This window comes from Gavia stellata, chromosome 23 (genome assembly GCF_030936135.1).
Source record: "Gavia stellata isolate bGavSte3 chromosome 23, bGavSte3.hap2, whole genome shotgun sequence".
NCBI classification, from domain to species: domain Eukaryota; kingdom Metazoa; phylum Chordata; class Aves; order Gaviiformes; family Gaviidae; genus Gavia; species Gavia stellata.
The window spans coordinates 11953137-11975736 of NC_082616.1; the positions used below are offsets into that span (position 1 = coordinate 11953137).

Here is a 22600-nt window from a genome sequence, read left to right on the forward strand (position 1 = left end):
TCCCCACAAGCACACCAATACGACACCACCATGCAAAAATCCCTCCTTCCATGAAGTGAAAAAGCAACCGCCATCCCCACGGGGTGGGTGACAGGGCCGGGGCAGGAACACCTTGGTGGAAGACAGCTGCATCCCTCACGCTGGGAAAGCCCTCATCCTGCTGAGGCGAAGCCAGCACTGCCGGGCTCACTGGTAGTAGATGCTGAAGGCGTGGAGGATGTACAGGAAGGTCGTGATGAATGCGAAGAACTGCAAGAGAGGGAGAAGAGCAAAAGCTGGGGTCAGCTGGGAGAGTCTAACCCCACCTCTTCTCGGTGCTCGCGACCTGGGAAAACCTCCCAGCTTAGACCTTTGTCCAGCCTCAAAGAGGAGGCAAAGCCCCCCGCATTTCCCGGGAGGCAGTCACACAAGGCTGTCCATGAGCTGCTGGACCCCGGGAAGCCCACACTGGCTGCACAACGCAACAGAGACGAGGAGCTGAAGCTCTGACCAGTGTGGCACTGCTGGGCATGGGATAGCTCTGCTGTGGCTTTAATATTTGCTCTTGCATCTCCCCAAGGGGAATTGCGGGTGCTCTCGCCTGCCTGGGGTTTTCTGGACAGACTCACCGATGCGGCGCTATTGAGCTGGTAGTAAAGCGGTGAGTTGAGGCTGAACTCGGAGCGGATGGTCGCATTGGCTTGCAAGACAGCAGCACTCATGTACAGAATGGCTGTGGCACCGTGGTACAAACTGTCCTGCAAAACAAGGGAACGGCGAGGATCAAAGCCTGCATGGACTGTCCTCTGATTCCTCCTGAGGGCGAGGGCCATCCTCTGCACATGCGAGTGCTCAAACAGGACACACGCCCAGGCAGGGGCTGGGACCAAACCCTCGTACCATGCCAAGCCCTCCCCTGTGCCCACGCAGCACCCGTGGCGTAGCACAGCTTCCCTCGGCATTTCCAATCAAGGCAAAAGGAGGAAAGGGCCAGTTGTTTGCAGAAGAACCAGCGGCTGGCTGGCTAACGCCTCACCCGCCGTGGGGGTCTTGTGCCCACACTGCTGCTGCCAACATCTGCCAGTGTCCCAGCCCCTCCTTACCAGCACTTTCCAGTTCTCGCTGTTTTTGTGAAAGCCGAAGAGGTAGCTTAAGAGGAGCAGCAGGGAGATGAGGCAGCTGCTGAGGGACACGTACATCACCCATCCCTGCAGCAGCGGCAAGGAGACGGAGGTAGCAGCGACGAGGATCCACACCCAGGTCCCGCAGAGCTGCCGGGAACAAACACAGGCACCTCTGATGAGCGTGGATTGGGGAAAGCCCCTTCTCCTCCCTGAGTCCCTCCTCACCTCCCTCCTGAGCCAGCCCTAGCAGCCGTGGGAAGCCCTGCGTCTTCGGGCAGCGTGGACCAGCCTCCCAGAGAGCATCCTGGCACGACAGCAGCTCCACAGGCTGGCACCAGTTTCCCTGAACGCTCTTGGGAAATACTTCAAAGAGTTTCTTACAAAAGGGAAAGGTTTGCTGCTGTGTTTGATGCAAGGAAATATCTCACCCCGAGGGCTTTGGTGGAGAAGCCAGAAAATGTGCTTTTATCTGGGAAAGGTGAAGGGCCGCGTCGGCCCAGCCCTGCCTGCTTGTTAATTTCCTGGGCTTGAAATCGCACATGAGGAAGTCTCCACCTGACTCTACGCACCAGCCCAGAGTGAGTCGCTCGCTCTGCGTCCACCTAAAGTATTTACTGTGCACAAATAGCACACAGGGTTATCTGGATAAGCTCACGCAGCCCTGTGCCGCTCCAGCTCCAGTGGCTGAAACTCCCCCAGATTTGCAGCGAGGAGCAAAGAAAGCCCAGCCACAGCGATTGCGCCCGTGGAGCATGGGTGGTGTGGGTCGCCAGCGCTGTGTCATGTGTCAAAGTACAGCAGTGGTTATCTCAGCCAGTCCCACCGGATGCCCTCTGGACCCACAAGCAATTGAAAGATTCATGGAATGTCACACGCTACAAGACACCCAGTTGCCTTCAAGCCCGTGGAAAGACTTAATACAGAGAATGAAATTTCCTTAATTTTTTTCAAGAAATTTCTATGAGATAACTAGAGCTGCTCCTGCCCCAGGGGCACCAGCAGCTCTTCAGCCCCTCCCAGCCCCACGGCAGCTGGTGACCCTCATGCAGGCTCTGGGATGGAGCTGGAGCATATATTGTCCTCAAGCTGTTCCAAAAAAAACACATCACGAAGACCACCTTTGTGCATTCAGTATAAGCTAAAAGAAAAGATGTTATTTCCCATTAATGCTGTCTTCAGGATCATTTTGGGGGCTCCTCCCTGAATTTTAGATTCGCTAGAGCCATTAGTGGGCTGCTGAAACACAGCAAAGCTCGGCATACTTACTATCTCTGGTAGCATGAATGCGTAGGGGACCGTTTTGAAGACAGCGGGTCCGGAGGGCAAGGTGGGCTGCGTGGAGGCCGCAGGGGGACACACCGAGGCCATCTCTTCTCAGCTGCGACCGCTCCGGCTCGGCTTGGCTCCGCTCACATTTGCCTGCGCCGCACTGCTCCCGTGCAGGGTTTTAACTGACACACCCGCAGGGACGTAATCACAGAAACCAGCCCAGGCTGGCACCACGCCGCTTGCTCCAGCTGCAGGAGCCCTCAGCAGCCCTCCGGTTATTGCAGCTGGCTTCACACGCCCTGCCGCCAACACCGGGACGGGAGAGCAACGGGACCCCAGCCCCGCCACTGGCACACAATCAATTCAAGGTCTTTAACAAGAGATGAAAGAAAAAAAAATCCTACACCATGCTGGGGCAGAAACGTTTCCTGCAATCAGTTTTTGTCCTTGGCATACTTGCAGGCCTGAAATATTTTCGCTTCCACTGTTGTTGCCTCTTCCCCTTTCTGTTCAGGTTTCTGCTCCGTGTTCACGTCAGACTCCCCCACACCCACCGGGCATGTCCAGCCTTTGAAAGCTTTGCAGCCAAACATTTTTTTACAGACAACTCAACACACTGGTAAAAGAAAGACAGGAGCAGAAAGGTCTGAAGGACAGCTACCGGGACAGCTTTGATTTCTGCCTCCTGGCAGATGCGCTTTGGATTCAACGAGCACACGCTCTTTTTTCCAGAGGACTCTGCCTCACCCCGTAACTGACCGGTAACTGCTGGATGAAAGGCTGAAGGTGCCATCTCTGCCTCACGGCCTAGTGAAGTCATTCTGTCCTCTCTAACTCGGGCAATACTCTGCAGGGGGGGGAGGACGGTATCGTAGTAAGAATTCATCTCTCTCTTACGAGAGCCAAGTGATGCCCTAGGAATTTGGCGTCTATGCCAAGCTCTTGTGCAATACAGAGCAAAGATCAAATCCATAATGTTTTTCATTGTCCGAGCCCCTCCTAGGCTGGGGGGAAGTGCTTTGTGGCATTTCTGAAGGCTCCGGTTTACAAATGCTGTCAGTGGGAGCGGGCTTCGGGCTCTATGCAGTGTGCTGTGGTCTTTGAAAGATCTTGTTTTAAAACATTTCACACCAGCCAAAACTAGTGCCTGGCTCGGACTTAAATCCACATGTGACATGGTGCCCGCCTACTTTGTCGGACATCGTGGCAACATACCCATCCCCATGCAGAAAGCAGCCAGAGACTCCAGCGCAAAAGAGAAATCGGATTAACAGCTTCCTGCTGGGAGCGGGCAGCACATACGGGCTGTGGTTACAAAGTGCTCAGGGGAAAGAAGCCTTTAACATCCCGGCCCACCTGAGGAGTACCCCATGGCCCATTAGCCTGCCCTGGAAAGTCAGCACAGAGGGAGCTACCCATGGCAGGGGAAACGCAGCATGCCCTGAATTCTCACCAGCTGTTATTTGTATTAGGTGGGTCAAGCACATTCCTATGAATAACCCAACCTTTTCCTGAGTGGGAAAGAAAAACAGTAAAACAGTCTAAATACAGAGCAACCTGCTGTCCACTGATTGGACAAGAGATGATTTTCTTCCTAACCTGGCTGACCTTGCTCAGCAGCATTCTTAAAGACCATTGCTATTTTCCTTGCCTGTTACCAGTCTACTGGGGTACTGTGACAAAGAGTCTTTTGTTCACCCTGATTAGAACAAAACTGGAAATTAATCGGAAGCTGCATGAGAGGAGAAAAGTGCTGCCTCAGCATTTGCTCAGCTTAGGCAAAATACGACACTTGATGTGGCTACAACAGGTACATGTAGCAACAGACCACCACAGCCTTGTCTAACACTGCAAAGTCAAAAATTTGAAATATAATTTCCATTAAAATTATTTTATCCGTTTAACTAGTCTCTCTCAAAATGTTAGATGTGTTAAAATATGCATTACAATTCAGATATTACACAGTTTGGTAGAAATTTATTTATATTGGTACCCCATTCTTCTATAGCCTCAATTGTTCTTCTGTAATCCATTCATATTTCAGGATTGTTTTTCCTCGCTTCCCCTAAGAAATCGTAAGCCAGCTCTGAGATATCAAAGGCTTTGTGAGTGTTTTCTGACGACAGCAGATACTGAAGTGCACTATCGTTCTCTTGGCTCTTTTTCAGAAAGTCAGCAATCACCTTCCAGCGCAATGCTTCCGACTCTTCCTCAGCCCACTTGTAGTCAGGGAGGAAAGTGGACTGGAGGAGGGGGAAGACAGAGTCGTGGTACACCAGGACAAACAGAGACTTCAGAAATTCTCGATCTCTCTGCAGAGAAGAGTATTTTGAAATACTTCAGTGCAAATACGCAGTGTTGCCAAGTACTTCTACAGAAGTATCGTACGCAGGAAAAAAACAGATGAGAAAACATTCAACTAACCCCCAGTTCCCAGGATGACAAAGGGAAGAGATCTGACCTTCCTAAAGAAACATCAGTTAGCTCAGATGAGCCTCAAACTCACCGCCAAGAACTACACTATGTAAACTATAGATCAACAAACCTGCTCCCTGCCCCACCTACTTTTCCAAAAGACAAAGAGCAGCGATATGCAGCCAAACCCTGCCAGGGTTACCGCAAAACGGCAGTCTGTGCAGTGACCCCTTTGCTCATGGGGTATTTATATTTCTTCCTAAAAACACCAGAGTGTGACAACTGTTCCCCGCAGCCTCTGCAGGTACGGGCTGAGACTGCCATGGCCGCCGGGGAAGCGCCACATCCTCCCCGCCTTGGAAGCCCAAACTCCGCTCGTTTCTCTGCTGCCCTAGGCGGAGAGTTGCAACAATCCCACGCTCCTCGCAGCGCGTGGCTCTTAGCAGGAGGTAAGGCCGTACCGTAAGTACTGTTATTTCACACTTTGACAGGATGTTCTGTGTGTGGCGAGAATTATGCCCTCCCCTGTAAAGACCAGTTTGCAAACCCCAGAGACTAAGAATCAGCCTGGTCGACTATCAAACACTGAAAGATCCCGACCACTTTAACTAGACTTGTGTGCCTCATTTTCCACACACACGCTAGAAAACCCCTTCGTGCAAGGACACACACGGAGCGCTGCCTCCTGGAAAACTCATTGACCACCGAGGCTCTTCCAGAAACGTTCCAGAAGCATGAGCACTATGACTGGCATTGAACAGTTCAGGTCTCAGCAGGAGATTTAGCAGCTAAGCGTCATATAACCGTGCAAGGAGGAGTAAGAATTCACCAGGCAGCAATCCTACCACGGGAGTGGCACATGACAAATCAGGTAAAACTGGATGGTTCTGGGATACCGACAAGTTACTAATTCTTCGAGTAGATCATCTTTCATTTTGGATGAATGGCCTTGAAAAAGCGATTCTGACTCAACATTTTGTTTTGTTTGCATAAACGGGGAGATCTCCTTGTACATCTATTCAATAGCATGCAGAGTGAATGAAATACCCTGCTGCTGCTCCCCAGTGAAGTGTCTTGGATCAGGAGCCGATGCCTTTCTCATTGTTACCTACGGCTTCTCTTTGTCCAGAGGTACAGGTAAGCCTGGTGACATGGCCAGTTCAGTTCTTCCCCAGCTGTCTACACAGGAAAATGGGAGATTACAGCCATCTGAAGTAGGGAGATTTGCAGAATTTGGAGGCCTTTTCCCAGGCAGACTATGGGAGGACTGGAGCTCAGAGGTTGGAGGAGAAAGGACTGTTTTGTGGACATAAACAGCCCCTTTTGTACCAGTGGAAAGCTTTTACCAGTCAGCTACTGGAAGCACATCACGAAAGGGAGCCACGCTTTGGGTATGAACCTACAATAGCTTCCCCACTAACAACCATATACAAACACTGAGACAAAAAGTTACAAGTTAATTTCATACTCCTTCTTCTCCTAGTTTACTGTTATAAATACGGGTAAGAAATGTTAAGAACTGCATTTAGCATATCTACGTTTTCTAAATAAATGTATGGTGAAAGGAAAGTTAACTACCAATAACACTGACAGAAGGGTTCCAGTTTGAATTAGATTGAATGTATGTCAAAGAAAACCCTGTAATTTATTACCTTCTCAGATCTCTTCAACGTTCTTTCTTTATCTGCCCAAGCGCTCTAAAATGAAATGAAATACAAAATCAGACTGAGACTGGGGAGATCTAAAGCAATTCCATTTTTAGCTGCAAAAATGTCTCTCGCTGCAATCCCACAGTCGTTTAAGCTCCTGTTGCAGCCCCACTTTCCTCACACTTCCCTTTCCTCCCTTGTGCCAGTTTAGTTGATTTAAGCAAACAGCCGTTCCACCAAATTTTACAGAAGCGAGGATTTGGAGATTTGAAACTATCAGAGCCATATAAATGAAATCAAGGGCATCCACTTCTCAAAAAAAAAATCAATCGTCACAACTGAGGTTGATTTTTTTTTTTTTTTTTTTTTTTTTTCCCCACCCTACAAGCATGGAGAAATACAGCCTAACCCCAAAGGCTGACAACTTCCAACAGTGATGTCCTTCAAGCAGAAATAACTCTGCCGTTGTTGTCTGGTACTAGCACACCTGCGAGGGAATGCAGTGTAAATACGGTGAGCACTGTCCTGCTGGTCAGAAGCTAGGTCAGGAAAGCAGCGCTGTCCTAGAAGCCAGACAAACATTCAGACAGCTAATCCACCTGAGCACTCTCTTGCTGTGGCTACACGGCTAGCAGTGCTCGAACTAGCCCATTTATGTCTTTGCATCCCTTCTGCATGTACTCAAGCATTCTCCTGCAGTTTTGAAGGCACTGAGACACAAAAGATCTGCACGTACTTGAAACGATTATAACTTTTCTGCTGTTTGGCTTTTCCGTTTATCTTTTCATGGGATAAAAGATGCTCAAATTTTGCAAACTATCTGGAAATCCTGACACATCAGATGTAATTGAATGCTATGTAGATAACATACCCGAAGTGCATCCATCAGGTCTGGTTGATCCATGAGTTGAGGGAAAGTTGCTAAAATAGGATTACAGATTAAATCTGAAACAGAAAACAAACATATTCAAGGCTAAGGAAGAAACAGGATGGTTTTCAAGGTACCAACACATCAAGGTATTCAGCCCATCCCCTCCCCTCAGAATATTTCAAAGGGAAAATTCGCTGTAATAGTACTCCAGAGCAGCAGGGAAGGTAGAAGAGCTAGCAACTGCATTCTTAGTGGCTGAGACAGTTAACCTGAGAGAGGAGAGACGCACAAAAAAATGATTGCTGGTTTATTAGGAGAAGCCAGCAAGCAAGAGACCTTACTGATTTAACCTAGGGGTAGACTGAGGTGGTTTTCCTCATTTCTGCACCTGTGTCTCTTATAAACATCTGAAATTGTGCTGCCTGATTTGGATGTTATGAATAAACACACCTTCATTCTACCTTAAGCTGGCTTGTGTTGTGTGCAATTTGAAGATAACCAGGTAACAAGTGGCATAGTAAATTTACCAAATGGGGCACATCAAACTGCAGAGGTCTCCTGTGTGCCTTTCAGGTTATCTACCGGGTAATAGCTGGGTCTCCTGTTTGAGATGAACAGGCCGGCTCTATCGGAATCAGGCAGGGCAGAGCTCTCCCCGTGACCGGCAGGCATCAAAGCTCTCTGTTACAAAGCACAGCAGATCTTCAACCCCAGTGGCACAGCGGTCCTGTCGTTATGTCCTGTCATTATTTTAGTTAATGAAATTGTGGATAAGACCACAAGAGTGCTACAAGTGACATACAGAGGAGTTTTGGTTGAAGTGTTTTCTTTCTCTTGTGATTTCAAATATTTAATGTACACAGTTGTTTCTTCATGTTGAAGTTGATGGAAAGTTTAGTAAACACTAACCATTTACTAATAACAAAACATTTCAGGGAAGCAAGCCAGAACTGATTGCTTTTGTGAAATATAACAGGCATTTTAAGTTGCCTATTTCTAAAGTGATAGTTGGTTTTGAAATAAGAGAAATCTTCCTTTGTTACACCAGAAGAAAGTAGAAAATGGCTACCAGAACAACTTCTGAAATGCTGGGATAAAGCCTTTAAATCATTTCAAATGAAGTCAGAATCCAAATGGATGCAATTTAACTCCAGGAGAGGTCATCAGCCTGATCTATTGTTATAGATATAAGTTATAAAGATCAAATCAAGTAAGTATAGCAGTTCTCAACTGGCCTTTAAAAACAACCATTTTCAGTTTTTCTGTGGTAAGTTTATTAAATAAAGCGGCAGTTTATGAAAGGGTCTGACTTTCAGATACCAAAATTCGTATAGTCAGAAAATCAGGGAGTTAAGTTCTGAGCACCTTTGAAAGATGAACCTGTGATTCAGATGCCTAAGTATGGCTAGAGACTGTAAGTTAAAAATATTAGTAAGTGTACAAGCAAATCTATTTGCCATAGGAACAGATGATACATAATTCAGTCTGGAGAAGAGAGGGGGGAAAACACAAGAAAAACCACTTTGCAGTACCAATATAAATTCACCTGTAGTACAGTTAAGAAATGTAATTTTTCCATATTTCAAATTGATTTTAAAGTGGAGAGAACTATAACTATTACAGTTCTACTGAAGGAAAGGTGGGGAAGGAATAAGATACAGAGTTGCAAAATCAGAGCAAGATACTGAGTTATAAAACCAGAACTCTTCCAGTTCTGTCTCCCTGCTGCATTAGTCAATAAGTAAACAGTAATTTAAAAAAAAAAAAAAAAAGAGGATGACTTAGCCTCAATGACAAAAACATCTGCCTAATCTCTTCTATAACTCAGGGAACAAGCATACACTAGAAATGTATGAGTAAACCTGTGTGCATGTCTAATCTCTCATTGCATGGGTGATGAAAAAGAAACATTTCTCTTCTAAATAAACCTTTACCTTTATTTGCTTTTTATTTATTTGTTTAGCAATAACCCTTTACCTATCCACATAGGCTCTTTTTTTTTAATGAGGATTTGACTGAGAACACTTCATTCATACTTCACAGAAGACAAAACTCTTCCTGTGGTTTTTGCATTCTGCAATTGATGTCAAACAAGGCAATACAGTAGATGCGAGTTGAAGTATTACTGGTTTGAAATGCAGACACACCAAGCGATGGTATTCACAGCAAGAGGTTGTTCCCTTTTAATGAAAGGGACAACAGCCTTCTGCTTGTCCCCACAACACCTGCAGACTGAAAGTTAAAACACTGAAATCCTCTACGCAGGGAGTATGACTTCCTAACCTTGTGAGATGGTCAGTCAGTGCCAGAAATACCAGAGAACAAAACCCTACGAGTACCCTGTATCAGTGAGTTGCTCCTGCAGACCCTTGCTTTCTCTTACAAACAGGAGACTGGAGAGAGTAATTCTCTTTGGGAACCTGATCTTTCTCCAACATGCTCTCCATTACTGAGGAGTTCTCCACAGCAGCAGTTCTTACCTGTGCTTTGCTTGCTTATTCTGTCTTTCAGGAGTGCATCACCAAGTATTTGTCGATAAAATATCAAGAGATGGATGTAGCACATGCTGCCAATTAACGTTTCTGGTAACAAACTATGGGGAAAATAAACAACATGCAGTTGAGATTTTTATTCAAAACTGCTCCTACAAAGCATTGTTCACCAAAACTTGAGAATAATGACAGCTTCATGGAGATTATTATTAGCTCGCATTGGCATCTCCATGAATCCATCACAACTTTTGAAGGTGTACTTTGATAAAGCTTTAACAGCCAGACTCCTGCTGTTGCTGTTTTCAATGTTATCTGAACTTAAAGACTTTTTAGTTATTTTCAACAAAATAGCTCTAAGAGTCAAACAGAGATCAAGTACAATACGCAAGTGACAGGACCCTTCAGATTTTTCCATAGCCACTGTTTTAGGGAAGGGGAACACTTCAGATCTCTGGGACCATTCCAGGCTATCTGAAATACTGTTTCATTTTATGGCAGCACACGTACATACTTACTTCAGGATGTCTTTTGACTGCGCACTTAATGACCTCAGTTTCACTGCAAGCACAGGCTGTTTCTTTAGAGTTATAAACTGATGAAAAACACCACTGCCTGCTTAAGAAATAAATACCTGATATGAAATCTGTCATTTTGAAAGAACATTAAGAATTATATTACAAGAACAGACATTTAAATTTGGCAAGAGCTGTTTTGCTAAAACTGTAATGGTTTAAGGATGGTCTAAAAACCAGAAAGAATTGAACATCTGAAAATGCATCCGCATACCGGCTGTATCAACATTTGGTCTAACATAAGCTATTGCCTCTCTCTAGGATGGTGGATTCACAATATGCATGGAGTAATGCGGAGGTCAGTGTCCAAACCCAAAAGGTAAAGGCCTTCTATAGCTTGCAGCTTGTTACTGGCAAATGGATGTTACTACAGCTTCCAGAGGAAAGCCATGGCTGCCTTTATTTAAACCACAAGTAAGCGGTCTATCATCTGAACCAACTCTTAGTGAAGGTTTATCCAGCCCCGCAGGGAAGAACCAGGACAGGTGTTCTGTAGCACATTTATGCACGTGTGGAACTTGTGCATAAGTGATACGGGCTTGACGACATGGGACTTGAGCAGCCTGGCTTTGGAACTGTTTAGACAGGTGCTATTGCTGAGCCTTGCACCCTCACCCCATAGCCAAGAAGTGTTAAGTGCAGTTAAAGAAATAATTGCGTACATTTATCAGAAATAATCCTCAACCTGCAGACACTGAAAATTACGGAAACATTAGCACTGACAAGATAGTTCTGAATCCCACCAGCCCTGACAATAAACCCTCTCTTATGCAAAATGAAAACACGCAACACACAACCGAGCTGTGGTGACCATGCTAATGAGAGCCCCGGCTGAGCACTGCGTGTTGTAAAATATGTATAGCATTTGTTGTATCGTTTCATTTATATAAAGTTTAGGAGAAACCACACCTCTTCTTGATATTGATGGGTCAACCTCAACGCCTCTCTCATAGGGAGTACCACCATTTAATAGCAGCTCATACATCCTGTGAAAGAAGAGCAGTGTAGTTAACATAAAGGGATGTAAGGATATGTGAGAACAGCACAACCGCTTTCTGAGAAAGAAAGAAACCTGCTATCTCAAATAAAAACCTGACACGGTGCTTGATGTTATGACTAGTATTTTGTATGAAATGACTACACCTAATTAAGTAACCAAACCTCAAATGATAAATTTGAAACTTGTATTACATTGGGAAACTAGTTAATTATTTTAAAAGAAATTAGTAACATTCCTACTTTTCCACCTGATTCTGATATTTTTCTTATATGAAATTTAGCAATTGTTTCACTAAAATGTTTTTGAGGCGTCATTGCTTATGTAGCAAATTTTAGATATAGAAAATTTAAAATGTTGAAGAATAATGTAATCCCCGTTCTGTCAAGAGTAAGTCACTGTTGAAGCAAGCATGCAATTTCACTCTGCAGATACTAGGTTTAACTTAGTGAAATAGAAAAACAATGTTAGAGATCAGATTTAAAAGAGAGTTAGAGACTTATAGAACAGTAGGGGTCCCCTGTGGGTATTTTTTTTTTTTTTGCCCTGTAATCCAAATATATTCAGAATACACGTATCGATCTATCTATCTAGGGTAAAACCCAAGTATTGCAAGTCTGATTTACAATTAATCATTTCTATGAATTAACAGAAAGCTTTCCTACATTTAATGAAATAGAAATATGTATATTTTATTGTTCTTTAAGGTTGTTGGATCTGTGAACTAATCATAAATCAGCTGCAAAACATAAGCTTATTCACACTCTCCAAGTGAATGGTAAGAGATTCTTTCATAACAACTCTTACCTGCTTCCCAGTCTCAGAAACCAATCTAGTAATTTTAAAATGGGAAAGGGATATACAGCAAAGTGCACATAAAGAAGAGGCCAAAATTAAAAAGGACACTGTCACCTTCAATTTAGGTAATGCTTCTATTTTATAGACACAAAACTCTAAATAACTCCCTATTAACTCAGACATTTCCATAGTTTTAAAATTCCACTGAAGAATATTTTTGAACACACACTAACTTGCAACATTTCAAACCTGTATGTTGGGTCCAGGGAGCACCTTTTCCACACAAACTTGGTAGAACATACACTGGGTGTGGAAGCAGGACCAGCATTCTCACTGAAAGACCCAGTACAACCCGCACATTAGTCTGGATTACACCTGCCCCTATCAGTGTGTAAGTATGAAATAGGAACTTTACTCCTAGCCTAAACCAGACATATATATGTACATATGTAAATGCAGAGAGAGAGATACAGAGAAGGAAAACATAATAAACTTACTTGGAAGGAACAGGCATTCCGTTAGAAGTAAAAAGCTTCAGAAATGCCCAGCCACAGCTTAGCTCTCCTCTTTCACCTGTTGACTAGAAAAAAAAAAAAGATATATTTATATAACTCAAGCAGCTAAACCAGAATGAGTAACTGAACCACAAACTATTATTTAAAATAATCACATAAAAATGGTAAAATGGCAAAAGCCCCCAATTTGTGGTAAGCAAACATTGACTATGTCACATTCACAGGTGTTTGAAGATGTTTACCACACAGCACAGACAGTTATGCTGAAGTTGATTGTCCGTGAACAGGTTTAAGAGATGAGGATTTATAAAGCCAACAAATACACATTTAAGGGAAACCTAAGTATATCAAGCTCCTGGAAAAGAAGAAATGCACAGATACAAAGGTAAAAACCCCCAAACCTGCACTGATGCTCTAAAGAATGCAGGACAGAAAGGAGGGAAAATAATATACCCAGAGGATTTACCCATCTGATTCCAGAGTCAACTGTTTCCAAGCCAGTGACCCGGTGCATCAGAAGGCTTTATTCATAGTACCAGAGACAGTGCCTGGGAAAGGGAGCTGATCCTGCATGCCAGCCCATCCATTTCCAGACCCCAAAAGCACTAGTAACAGGTAGGAACTTGTAAACACTCCAGCTTTCATTTAAACTTACTCTGAAAACAGAAGCAGACAACTTTGCATGATCTTGGCTACTCCAATTAGCATGAGGAGGGCTGTTATGCCCCATTGGGTCTCTTGGGCCATCGCTTACCAACATGCTATTCATCACCAGAGGACTTAGATAGTCCAGTTCCCTACAGATGTCCACTCTACTTATCTCCCTGCACAACAGTTCTGCATCCCCACTACGCTATCAGCATGTCTCTCCTCCACATCTCTACAGGCGCTGCACTCTTGCACCCTAAGTTCATACAGGCATTAGTGAAAGAGAAAATAACAGCAGTACTCCCCTTTGCGACTTCTCTATCCATCTTTTCAGAATTCTGTTGCCCACCATTTAATACCCTGCTTGCTAACCATTGTGGTTACCCCACTTTTCATCTTTCACCCACGATCTGCTTGATTGCCAAGATTCACCCAAGGAAGACTGCGACCATAATGAAAATGTAAGTGTTCAGAAAGAGGCAGCAAGACTCGAGTCAGTCTTGTAGACAAAACGGCTGTTCTGAAAAGCCACTGCATCCTCCAAATGTTAGTGTTTCTTACACTCCTGCATGCATCCACCTTCTATTACGGTAGTTCTTATGGCCTGTACCATCTATTGCATCACTAGCCAGTGTACTTTTCAGAAGCGTATCCTACATGGATAGGATATATCTGTATCAAACGCAGCTAGAAACCAGTATCCATACTATTTAAACAGTTAAAATTTTTGTATATAGCACAGTAGCCTGAAACAAATTACAAAGATAAAAAAAACAATGCAGGAGTGAAGGAGAATTGGTCCTCTGCAATCACATAATGCATGATCTTTGGCAGACTAACAAAAATTGTTTCAGTGTAAGTAAAGGTACATTCATGTCCATTAGTCAGAAAGTCTTTTACTCTCTAAATATGGACTAGAACTAACAGTTCCAAAACCCAACATCTCTCCCCTCCCTCCTAAATGCCAAAAGGAAGAAAATCTTATAAGCTATAAGCTACAAAAAGTTCAGCTAAATTTCCATTTGGGTCTCACAGTTCACTGCTGGGATACTGCAGCTTAACATCACATATGGAACAGCTGGTGCACTTTATAAACCTGTGCTTGGAACGATTTATACTGCAACTTTACACACTTACATTGCGAATATAGGTGATGCCAAGTTCAAATAATATACCAATGTCTGAAGACAGAGAGTTGGATCTGACAAAACAGTCACCATCCAGCAAGCTGGGTAAAATTCCTGTTACCTAATACAGAGAGGGCAGGAAAAAAAAAAGTGAATGTACCTACTAAAAAAACCTCTGATTTTTAAAGGCCATCAAACACATCACTCATTCACATAAGATCTCAGACCCAGTCCTTCCCCCCAACTCTTTCCTCCAAAGTGTTTTTGCTAAAACACATGGTTTAGTTTGAATTCATGCACTTCAGCAAGTCATTTCTCTTCTGCATGTTCATTTTGGTTGCAATACATTTTATTTCAACACAAATAACAGAAGTAATAGATGCTGTAAATAGATAGTTACTGGCTATGTCACTCCCTGAGCGAGATACCCACCCGTGGAGAAAAGGTCCACGTTTGAGGATTTTTAGGTTGCCACGTAGCTCTCACTGTGTGAATGTTACTCAGCACCTAAAATGTTATAAGTGGTGAAAAAAGGTAAGACAAGTTTTTCTGGAAAGCTATGCAGCTTTAAGAAAATGCAGTATTATTCCAGATTAATCCAACACTCTGCACACAACAAAGATACAATTACACTTGCTCTTCAACTTTATCAGATGGTTTCAGTTTAAAGGACTACAGAGGAAGTTTTCTCTGAAGCCACAGAGCACTTTCCAACCATCCTTGCTTCATATACACCAGTAATAGCCCTGTTGCCCCAAGAGCGTTCAGCGCAGCCAGAAGAAAACAGACAGATCATCAGCATTAGAGTCTGTTATAAAAAGCTGCTCTACACACGCGCACAAAGGAGCGCAGAGGATCAACGGCAGGTGGGGCAACCTCAATATGACCCTGACCCGGCTATTCCCAGGCCCATCACAGGAGAGAGATCAGCCCAGAAAAGGCTCATGTCCACCACATAAAGGAGCAAAGAAGCACAATGGCAGGTGGGAGAACCGAAATTACAGGCTCAGAGAAATGGAGCTCCCGCCCCAGCCCCTCCCAGGGCGGCCCAGGACAGCCATCAGCCCCGGGGGCCGGGTGCGACTCCCATCATGATGAGTCAACAGGAGCGGCTGGCTGGATCGCCTCACAGACTGAAAGGGGTTACTGCTTAGGGGTATGAGACGCTGGCGAGCAGGGGAAGCGCATTTTGGGACTGCACATGACTTACTATGGGATGTTCAGGGGAGGGACCAAAGGCAGAAAAAGGGAGGGATTGAGGTGCTTTGTGGAGTAACAAGGGTGGGAAAATAGAGGGATAAGTATGCATGTCTGGCCATGTCCGATGCCTGATCAGTGCAGTCTATCCTGTTTTTTCATTAAACTCCATTTATAACTATTTTTCTGGGTGAATGGGCTCTCTACTCTGAATTGTGTGGATGTCTACGTGCCAGCAACTAGCCAGACCACAGATTGCTGGGGGCCTATGTGTCTGTGGTGACTGCAGCTGGAAAGAGTGAGAGTACCTATGTCAGTGTGTGGTTGCAGATAAGTTTCAAGCCAGACTAATTGGAGAGTAAGTTAAGCGTCTTGGGATGCAGAGTGTGTGTGTGTGTGTGTGTGTGTGTGTGTGTGTGTGTATCTCTCTCTCTGAGTGAGACAACTGGAGGAGCTGGCTACCGGAGGGACCAGAGCGTGAAAGATCCTGAAAGATCCACACCTCAAGACTTTTTTTGATAGCCAAACAACTTACCCGATTGCCGTCGAACAGACAGAGTCGAACATGTCTACTGAGAACCTGTAAACTGACTCCTGGGAGAGGAATCATTTTACAGCTACTTAAAGTTACAATCAGGGATATTCGAGTTGGTCTAGGATAGATCTGAAACACAAACAACAGAATAAGGATTAAATCTACAGGCTCCTCCCGAATGTGGTACCAGTTTATTTTTATTTACTGAGACAACAGAGTGTAGTGTTCACTAGACTGGATTCTTCTAACCACAAAGCTTGTTTAGTATTAGCAGCAGCAACAAAATTTCTTCAAAAGCCTTTAGCTCTCTTCTAAGGAGATTGCTACAAATATTTTACTGTGACAGATAGAAGGTCCCATCAAAGTTTAAGAAAGAAATTTTCTAAAAATGGTGCAAATCAAGACATAATCATTAGCCAAAATGAAAGAAGACAAATTAAATTGCTAATTTCACAGTGCCTAGCAGAAGTTCATGGTTTAAAAATTCAGACTAGTCACCCATGCAGATCTGCTTCACCCCAGACAGGGAAGGAAACCACAAACTTAAGATGAAACATGACTCTTAAAAGATACCCAACATGACAACTTGTGCTGATTTTTTTCCTATTAGAGAGTAGGATGTGATAACATCTACTGCCTAAGGAGTCTGGATGGACATCGAAATCTAGCATCTATTTCACAGCAATATTTACCCACCAATACAACGTATTTTTTTAGACTGCTAGCAAGTCACATCTACAGATCCCATCATTTCTCTCAAAGCAAGAGCATCATAGCTTTCTTACCAGTAATACTCACAGTATTCTTTTCAGAGTTCCACACCAAGTCTTTGAAAGCCAACTGTGATGGAGTAAGTTCAGGCTGCAAAAAGTAACTTGCTCGAAACTGATTGCCTACAACAAGAGTAATTTTAAAAATTCTTAAAATTTTAGTGATCTTTATTGCCACAAAATGAACAACACCCAAAATTCAGATGTGGCTAAAGTCCATTTGAATATTTGACTGGTGCAAACAAAACTACAGAGGTATCTTCTACAAGCACCCTTTTAAAAGGGTACTTTTACTATTCATAAAGGTGTTCTGCAGTATTTCATTCCAGAAGCACAGTAATTTAATTAACAAAAAGAGCTATTGACTTGAAACAGTTTTAAACAGAAAGACAAAGAAAATATGAGATGTCTAATATATTCGGTGAAGAGACTCCCAACAGATCTCTGAGAAAAAAGGAAGATTAAAAAAATCATCATTTTCTGCAACATCAACAGGAAGTATCTTCCAAAAAGGAAAATCTTTGACATTGTTGGGAAATTTGTCATTGCCTTCGTGTGGCCAGAATTTCACACAGATAAATTAAAACTTAATTGAAGAAGAAAAAAAAGCCTTTTATAAATTATTTGATGGGTCAAATATAGCCTGTACAGATCACCAATTATAACTAGGCAATACTGATTTTAGTCCAATAGGCTAGTAACCAGGATAAGAAACTCACCACAGACACTTGAGAATCCTGCACTGCAGTTACTATGAGAAAGCCTTACCTTCTTCTAAGAGCTGGAAAAGTGTGGATAGGCGGAATCCTGCAGGAACTGCTCCTATGGTTGCCAGTACCTCTACTGCGTCATTCTGTTAAAAAACACACAAACAGATATTAGTATTCCTGCTATTTAACATCTATTCCTATCCTAATTTAGAACTCTCACACAACCAATATCAGAGACCTGGGGCATCGGTCACCTCATCTGAAGCTAGTTTGGCCCATCTCCAGGAACTACTTTTACTCTGTTTCATGTATCAACCCATCCAGGCTCCCATTTTGTTAAATCCCCCTTCCACTTCAAAGCAACAGCAGAGCAGCCAGTTACAGAACAAAATCACACCCTTGAAAGGAATGGTGTAGTACTACTATGGCAAAACAACGAAAGATGTCTCATTCGCATCTTCATTCAGACACCTGGACTGGGCTGCAGCCTATTTCTAAAGCATCAGAGAACCTTAGAATTTCTTGCTACAAAAAACAAGATAGAGATGTTAGTCAGAAACATTGGCCTGTACTATGAGAAACAGCGTTTAGTAAAAGGCAAACCTCGTCTACAAAATAAGAAACATTATGGTAGATGAAGCTGCTATGTAAGAGATACACCTACCTCTGTGATAGCTCTTCTTACAGCACTCCAGTGAGAATCTGTTCTGGAAGAAAAATAATGCATTTTTTATAATATATCATCCTCATGTGGACAAAACTTTAAACACTAACTACAGGTTTGTCCTCAAACATCAGCAGCTTAATAACCACATCTATCTGAGATACTAATAATGATATATTTCCAGCTACTAGGACTAATTGCTAGACTGTCTCATGAGCTGGAACATAATTCGATACATGACCCAGTCATTCTTTGATTTTATGAGGGGGGGGAAAAAAGGCAAACCAAAGCAAAACTCCCGAACAAACCCACTCAAGTAAAAGTGTGTTTGCAAGTTCAAAAAAAAGCAAGTGTCTGCTGTAGTGAAAAGAAAAATGCAGTCACAAAGAACCAGATACCCTTGTGAGGTATTTACACTGTAAGAAATGTACTGCCAGATTTAAGGAGGAGGAAGAATAATTTTATACTTACTTGCTTTCACATCATCCATTTACCTTTTCATAATTTCAGTTCCATCTGCTGTTTCATCCACCACTTCTATGTGTTCTTCACTTTGCTCTTGGCTGTCGACATCTTCATTACGGACCTGTAATTCAGATTCAAAATGGCAAAGTGCTTGATTTCTTCACAGTTCTGTTCTTAAAAATGCTTTCTCCAACCATAGCACATGTTAATAGTTTAGAAGAGGAGATTTTCTGTCTGTCATGTATTGCTCCAGAGCACTGTAACTGCAGAACACTGCCCTTAGTTCTGCAGTTACAGCAAGGGACCGGGTATTCCTACAAGTAAGCAAAAGAATGCATTTGCAAAGCGGATTCTTTAAAAAGAGAAATATATCAGCAACATGAAGTATAAAGCAAGCTACTCAACATGCTCTTTAGTTCCATTGTGAAAAGCTCTGTTCCATCTGATCACTCAGTCCAAACTGTGTACCCACATTTAAATGTTCACCGCAATTGCACACTAGATATATGTGCGTAAGTACATAAACTAAGATGTGTAAGCCACTCTAAAAATGAAAATTCAAAAGTTACAAAACTTTAAAATCTATTTTTGAAAAGGTTCTTCTGTGTCAAATTACAAAATACTCCAACATTTACATGGACTCACATTTCATATAAATTATGAAAAGCCCAAATTAGTCCACCGCAGCTTGGAGTCTTCAGAGTTGACCTTTAGTGACAAAGATTATTACTTTCATATTCAAGAAACTTCTCTGCACTTATACGTCACATCTTCACAAGGCACAAAAATACTGCTTTCACTAGCTATCCCCATACACATGTATACAAACATGGTCTTATTTCCAAATTACTGGCAAAACACTGCTGTGTGTCCCCCTGTAAGCATTATGATCAATTTTATGCAGCCATATTATCATTAATATATATAAAATAACAGAGGTGAGACTAGAAGAGAAGAAGGTTGCAGCAGACTAACCGCAAGATAGGTTCTAGGAACAAGGCCTCTCTCCCCTTTCGAGTTCTCGGCTACCCACCAGCCATCTGCCTTCTTGTCATGTATAAGGAGGACTTCACCTTTCTTTGCCATTAGAAGGAGAGACAGAGACAAAAGACAACCAAATATTTCAAAAGGGCTCCAGGCACAATTAAAAAAACCCACAAAAACTTAATTTTTCCCACCACAGAGATCAGAGACTACTGCGACAGACCCTGCCACTACAGAAGGTGGCAAAAAGACACAGGACTCCACCAAGCCAAACCTACACCAGGAGAAGCCATTTCTCCCTGAACCCCACAAGAAACTGGCTGAATCCCAGAAGCACAGGATTAATTATAGTTACTGCTTAATACAGAATGATCTGCAGTACTGACATGTCAAAAAACTTTTACAGAGACGTATTTACCGTAAAAGTGAGATCCCCTTCCTGCTGTGCATCGAAGTTTCCAACTGCGATACATTCTTTAACATTTGGATCATCCAACAATTTATCCTCGTCTTCATCATCTGTTTCTTCACTGTCTTCCTCCTCACTACCTTCTTCATCTTCACTCTCATCCTCTTCTCTATTTTTGTCTTCTATTTGAGGATCTTTCTGATGCTCCTCATCCCTACCCAAAATAAATCAAACTCTTTTTATTATTATTTTAACAAAACTTCTTGAAATTGCTGTAAAGCCTTGCAATATGGGCTTCTCTGCAAGGACGTTATCCAGATACAGAATTTTCATTCCTGTGTTTTACTCTTTGTCCTGATCTGAAAAAACTCCAAAATTCCAGCGGTGTTTCCTCCCTAAGCATACAGACCACATTGCATCCTCTCAACAGCCACATTATATTTCAGCCATTAACCAACACCCTCAGAAAATTCCAGTGAGTCGTTCATGACTGTATCAAGAAAACAAGCCCCTTAAGAGCTGGCTCTTCAGTACTTCTTTTTTAACTGTATGTTAAGATAATAAAGGGGATGAGCTAACAATTTTTCAGGGTCCTTTCCAACCGTACATGTACAATTCTATTAAAGTACAGATTGTATTTATTTGTTTAAGCTACTTACACTGCATAATTCATAGCCACATTATCCTGATCCAAGACAAGAATAAGTTTCTGCAGCTGCCGAGAGAGTTTTAGCAACAGCTTTTCTTCTTCTTCTTTCCTCTGATTATAATTCCCCACGGGCGCAGGCTCATCAGCCTGAGAAAGAAGAACACAACAAATTGCAAAAGCTAAAGTTCCCCTATAAAGTTAGTTTTCCAGACATGTCTTACAAGCTTTCACCTTCCTGGGCTGCGACCACTTCCTGTTTAGTGACATCTTTCTTGCCCTTTTACTCTGCCAAGATGAAATTTCATGTTGAATTGAAAGTCTGCATTCTCCACTTGCAATAGAATGCATTGGGTTGATAAACATTTTATAATGTATTGGGTTGATAAAGATTTTAAGCACAGAACTTGTACACAATAAAGCATTAAAAATGTGCTTTTAAATAATATAAATGCATCTCAGAGATCCCAGTCAGGGTTTGTGCAGTGCAGGCATTGCTCTTGCCCTGAGGCATCTGAAGTCAAAGGAGGCTGGTGTTCTTTAAACACTCACTGTGACACGTTTTGGAGAAAACCGTTAACAAATTTGTCCCCATACTTACTTTCTTCAAATTATGAAGAGCATTTGTATTCTCATCCACCAATTTCTTCAGCTGCATACATCTGCATTGAAAGCAAGACAGATAGATAGCCTTTTCTTAAAATTCTGATAGATGGGTGACCCAAATCATGCACGCTTACTGAAAGTTGTAGATTTAGATACTCAGACCTTCACCCAGCTCTGTGTGCATGCAGCTTGACAAATACCAATACGAGCCCAAACGGCAGCTTAGCTGATTATTACCTGTGATGTGCGAGTTCCCACTTAATACTACCTCAGCCCCTGAGGACTGGGAAGCAGCTACCCTGCTGCTTCTGCCTGGAAAACCGACGAGGGAGAACAGGAAGGGAAGAGATCTGTACAATTAGGAGAAAAATGGAAAGGTGTACAGGGAACCGTCTGCTCCTTCTTCTGATGCAAAGGTGACGGGGAACGGAGTGAATCTGCCAGGGGCTTTGCTCACAGCAACCAGGAGATGGTTCTACCCACAGCACACAGTTAAGCTGTGCAACTCCTGGCCTCGGAGCGCTACTGAAGTTCAGAGGGGGTAAAGGCTGAGGGCAGGGCACAGCCTCCATCCCCAGGGAGGGACGGGGGCGGGCGGTGGGAGCGAGGCCGGGGACCCCTCGGGCAGCGCCTCACCTCTGCGAAAGGGCCTTCTGCTGCCCGGGGGCCGGGGCCGCGCTCTCCGCCCGCAGCGCCTCCACCTGCAACACAGAAGAGGAGCCGTCAGCCGCCGGCGGAGCCGCGCCGCGCCCTGGGCCGAGCCGGGCCGTCCGCCCCGCTACCTGCGCCTGCAGCTCCCGGCTCCGCCGCTGCACCCGCTGCAGCGGGCCCCGCGCCCGCCGCCCCGACATGGTCGCTAGGCAACGGGCGCCGCGGCGCTGCGAGATGCCGTCACTTCCGGGGCGCGCGGCACGCCGGGAGTCGTAGGCTCCGCGGGCCGCCCGCCTGAGGGAGCCCCGGGGACTGCGCGGCCTCCGCCCCCGGGGATCGCCAGGCCCGGGCTGGGCACGGCCTGGCCGCTTCGGGGCTGCCCCGCCGCGAGGGGCACCCGCTGGACCCCGCTGTGGGCTGCGGGGCGGAGCCATACGGGCCTCAGCCAGCCGTGGCCCGCCAGGCAGGGGGTCACCGCCGGGCAGGCAGGCCCGGCCCGGGGCCCAG

General features: G+C 44.0%; 2 protein-coding genes across 3 annotated transcripts; both read right to left on the reverse strand.

The window, feature by feature from the left end:
* Positions 1-186: 186 nt before the first annotated feature.
* MALL (mal, T cell differentiation protein like) lies at positions 187-2559 on the reverse strand. Its single transcript, XM_009813371.2, has 4 exons — positions 2370-2559; positions 1083-1250; positions 609-737; positions 187-249 (listed from the first exon to the last, which is right to left on the reverse strand). Exons 1-4 carry the CDS (start codon positions 2469-2471, stop codon positions 187-189), a joined length of 462 nt encoding a protein of 153 aa, XP_009811673.1. The 5' UTR covers positions 2472-2559.
* A 1822-nt stretch (positions 2560-4381) lies between these two features.
* Positions 4382-22293, reverse strand: NPHP1 (nephrocystin 1). Of its 2 annotated transcripts, none has more exons than XM_059828534.1 (20): positions 22225-22293; positions 22079-22143; positions 21438-21498; positions 20867-20986; positions 20200-20397; positions 19773-19874; positions 18827-18918; positions 18333-18375; positions 17727-17811; positions 16987-17081; positions 16189-16317; positions 14889-14963; positions 14467-14577; positions 12664-12746; positions 11281-11357; positions 10315-10414; positions 9788-9900; positions 7308-7381; positions 6440-6484; positions 4382-4684 (listed from the first exon to the last, which is right to left on the reverse strand). In XM_059828534.1, the coding sequence occupies exons 1-20, from the start codon at positions 22291-22293 to the stop codon at positions 4406-4408; spliced, it is 2016 nt and encodes a 671-aa protein (XP_059684517.1). In that variant the 3' UTR covers positions 4382-4405. The 2 variants fall into 2 exon arrangements, with proteins under 2 accessions (XP_059684517.1, XP_059684516.1); XM_059828533.1 differs by having other exon boundaries at positions 20200-20404; positions 20850-20986.
* Positions 22294-22600: the final 307 nt, after the last annotated feature.